Genomic DNA, 4300 nt, shown 5'->3' with positions numbered 1-4300 from the left:
TGATGTTGATGGTGATGGTGGTGGTGATGATGTTGATGGTGGCCATGTTGATGGTGGCCATGGTGATGGTGGTGGTGATGATGATGGTGGCCATGGTGATGGTGGCCATGGTGATGGTGATGATGCTGATGGTGGTGATGATGATGGTGGCCATGGTGATGGTGATGGTGGTGGTGATGATGTTGATGCTGACGATGGTGGTAATGATGGTGATGATGATATTATTGATGGTGTTGGTAGGGATGTTGATGGTGGCCATGGTGATGGTGGTGGTGGTGACGTTGATGGTGATGGTGGCGATGATGGTGATGATGACATTGATGGTCATGATGATGATGACGGTGGTGGTGATGACGATGATGGCGCTGCTGTTGACTTGGGGCTGGCCTCCCCAAATTGAAACCAGACCCACAAGGTCAGTGTCCCGTTCCAAGGTCCCGACCGCTTTCAGAAAAGACGTGGAGATGGGAACTAGGAAGCCGGTTGCTGCAAAGCTTCTCTCATTTCTCCAGTGGCAGGGCGGCACAGAGAAATCATCTCGTTTCCACCCAGAGTTGCGAAGGCTCGGAGGTGGACACTCCCACCTCCGTGTTCGGAGGTGGACACTCCCACCTCCGTCGCTTGGTTGGGCCCTCGTAGCCCCGAACATTTTTAGGACGAGAGTTTTCGAGTCTGCACTGTGTCCCCACCCTTCCTGCCTGGCTTCCTCAGACATCAGCACCCCTCAGCAGACTCTGGTGGACACTCCCGAAGTAGCCTTGAGCAGAAACGCGTTCTCGCCCCTTTGCGTCAACCTCTGCCCGCTCCTCCCGCTCCGTCTCCCTCTCCCGCCCACCCCACTCGGCTGCCTCATTAGTGCAAGCAGCGCAGCCAAGCCTGTCTGCTGACCATTCCAGGAATGACCTCCATCTGGAGAGTTATTTTCCCATTGGGCCGGGATCTAACAGAAAAAAGGGAACATCTTTTGACGGCCGTTCTCTGCAGTTTTCCGACCCGGGCTTATGAAATAGTGTCGTTGCAGCTGCAGAGAAATTACAAACAAAGCAAAACAAAATCTGGACAGAACGTGCTCACTTGCGAAGGGTCAGAGTGACCGAGGGAAACCGTGTTCGGAGGCGCGTGCTGTGGGGCTTCTCGGTGGACACTCTGGCCAGGAGGTCCACGGGGACCCCCAGATACCTCCGGGCCGTTGCAGCGCGTGGGAACGTGACCGTGTTGGAATTCAGCGGTCCAGTCCGCGCTCTCTGTGCTCGAGGACCGTGTTGCGTGTCTCCCGGCTGGCGTCCGTGTTGAGACACGTGTAGTTAGAAGCTCCGAGTGTACCCACAGCCCACGCCGGTGGGCTGCAGACGCCAGATGGCTGAGGCTGCGTGGACAAGTTTGGTGTCTTTTAGCTGAACCAGGCAGTGCTCACCGTCACCCCGGTACCTGCTTCCGACACCTGTGCCCCCATGTTTCTGGCTGCTCTGTTTACAACAGGGAGGACGTGGAATCCACCCAGATGCCCCCAAATAGATGGCTGCGCTAAAAAGAGGCGGCCCCCCCACATACCAAAGTGGAATACTATGCAGCCGTCAAAAAGGAAAACCGTGTGCCTCTGGCAGCCACGTGGATGGGGCCGGAAGGCGTCACAGTCAGTGAAATTAGCCAGAAAGGAAAAAAGAAAAATACTGGATGGTTTCACTCATAGCAGGAGCGTACGGGATCGGGACAGGGGTGGGGGCGCGTTGAGAGAAACAAATGTAATAGAGTAAAAATGAAATCAGTGAACAACTATAACCCAGAGACATTTTAGGGGGGTGGAGAGGAGAACGGGGTCGCAACTGGGATGGGAAGAGCCCACGGACTACGGTGATGCCACACGGGCGAAGTGACGGGTCCTCCTGGAGCAGGCCGAGCTCGCTGGATGTGACGCTGGACATGGACAGGGAGGGAAGAGGACGGCTGAGGCCGGTCCCGCCCCGGACGTCCCCCGGACAACCCACTGGGACCTACGTGCGCCATCTTGGGCGGCCGTTGGCTGCGACCACCTCGTCCGCGGCGCCTCGTCGCCACGACACCTGGGGCCGCCGCCTTCGTGTCTGAGTTTTAAGTGATCGTAAGACACAGGGTGCAGCCGCGGTCTCGTGTGCAAGGCGTTCGTACGGACGGGCTGTCCTGCTGCAGGCTGGGCGGGACGGGACCTCTCAGCACCGCAGCCCGTCCCCCCATGTCCTGCACGGCGGCACCCTCGTCATGTCAGAAAAGAACAAGCTACCTGCTCCCGGGTGTGGCCGTGGACGACGGCGTGTCGGCTCCTCGCTGCTGCCGGCGGTCGGGCTTGCCACCTGCAGCGCCGTCAGGACCTCGTGGCGCTTGCTGGCTTCTGACTGGCAGGTGTCGTGGCCGGGGTGGTGGGACGTGGGGATGGGAGACGGAGCAGCAGATAAGAGGAAGCAAATAAAAGGAAACAAATGAAAGAAACAGCAGCGGCGGCATGGACACACGGTAGGAGAGACGAGCGACGAGCGGAGAAGACTCAGAAGCGGGGCGCGTCGTGAAATCACGGGGCGAGCGCGCTTTCACTAATTGCAAACTGGCGGCTTGTCTCTGCAGAGGGGAGAGGGAAGCCTGTAATTAGGACTTCTGCAAAGCTACTTTTCAGAATCGCTCTCGGCATGGGGCTGGCGTCCTTTTTATGCCTCGATAGTGTTTTAATTCTTCGCAGGGGCTTGGAATGCCGCTGACATGTGTTTTCGTAAAAAAAGAAACATTTCTCTTATGCCTGTCCATGCTTTCGGGGTGGGGGAGGCCCCGCCTCACACAATAAGGGCTTTGAAAAGGGTTTTGAACAATGTAGCCTCCCGCTCAATGGGAACTGGGATAATTGACCGAAAATTGCTGGGAATGGGAAGCCACAGTAGAACTCTACCAGGGTGGTGGGAGTGGGCATGGCACGTTCTCTGCTCCAGAAACGAGGACGTTTGAGTCGGGGACTGGGAGCAGCTGCAGGAGTGAGGCTGGACCCGAGACCTAGCTTCTCCACCTCCTGCCCTTCCCCTTCGCGGATGGACACCTGACCTCTGCCCAAGCCTGTGCCCTGGACAGGCCCACGGACGGATATGGGGGTGGGGGGGGTCTTCTCTCAGTGCGTGCCAAGAAGGAGCTAGACGTGCTGGCCCTCTCTGGGAGCAGACTCAGCTCTCTCTGGGGCACGGGTCAAGCAGCTGGAGACCCCCCAACCCCGCCCCCAGCCGGACCCTTCCTCCCCCCGCCCCACCAGGGTCTGGGCTTCTCCCTGGGCTGCAGATTCTCGTCCAGCGAATCCAGGCTCTGCAGGCTCATGGCCGAGGGGTGCTGTGGACGGTCAGCTGTGCATGCTCTACCAGGGGGTGCCCCCTCACAGTCGGGGGGCAGGGGTGGGTGGGGCGGTTACCCCTGCACCCGCCAGACCCGCTGCCCGCACAGATGCCGTCATTTTCCCATCTCAATTTACCGCACACCTCTAGCTCCTGTTCTGCAGCTCCCCTGACCCGCTGCCGGCCGCTGGCCCGGAGAGCTGCTCAGTGCAGGTGCCGAGAGGCCAGGGCGGAGCGTCCCCTTTCAGGGCCCCCAGCAGGTTCTGGAAAGGCCGCGCCGGCCGGACCGGCATCCAGTGGCCGTCGTTCTGGCAGGCGGCTCCCCCCTGTGCTCTTGCTGCAGACGCTGGCGGCCGGGGCACCCCGCCATCATTGCCAGACCGCAGCTTCGTGTTCACACTCAGGGGTCCCCGTCGTGTGGAGCTCAGCTGCCCCGGCCGCGGCATCCCAGCCTGGGGGTGCCGGGGGGGCCCTTTCCGGACTGGGCAACGGGTCTCCCTGCTTCCCTCCGGCTGTGCCCGCCTGCGTTTGCCCTGCGGGATCACGTTCCAACTCGGCAGCCCCTAACCTGTGCTCGCAGGCCAAGCTGCCCTTTACCGCGGGGTTCCTCCCTCCCTGTGCCAGCTGCTCCCCACTTATTTCACTGATCCCTTCCGGCCCCATCCACGTGGCTGCCAGAGGCACGCCTTTGTCCTTTTTGACGACTGCGTAGTATTCCACCTCGGTATGCGGGGCCATCTATTTTTAGCACGGCCATCTATTTGGGGGCATCTGGGTGGATTCCACGTCCTCCCTGTTGTAAACAGCCAGAAACATGGGGGCACAGGTGTCCTTTGGGTAGATCCCTACGGGTGCGGCTTGCCGGGTCACACGGAAGCGGGTACCGGGGTGACGGTGAGCACTGCCTGGTTCAGCTAAAAGACACCAAACTTGTCCACGCAGCCTCAGGGCGAGAGCGCAGG

At 60.0% G+C, this 4300-nt stretch overlaps 1 protein-coding gene across 1 annotated transcript in view; it reads left to right on the top strand.

The window, feature by feature from the left end:
* The first annotated feature begins 2 nt into the window (after positions 1 to 2).
* ANOS1 (anosmin 1) overlaps positions 3 to 4300 on the top strand; it is a 51595-nt gene continuing 47297 nt past the window's right edge. The window contains exon 1 of the mRNA XM_012730233.1: positions 3 to 116. Coding sequence (XP_012585687.1) covers positions 3 to 116 — 114 coding nt within the window. The remainder of the gene's footprint in view (positions 117 to 4300) is intronic.

Source organism: Condylura cristata, unplaced genomic scaffold (genome assembly GCF_000260355.1).
Source record: "Condylura cristata isolate star-nosed mole 26May11 unplaced genomic scaffold, ConCri1.0 scaffold00027, whole genome shotgun sequence".
Lineage (NCBI taxonomy): Eukaryota > Metazoa > Chordata > Mammalia > Eulipotyphla > Talpidae > Condylura > Condylura cristata.
Note: the sequence above shows the minus strand (reverse complement) of the source record. Positions and strands in the feature narration are given on the sequence as shown.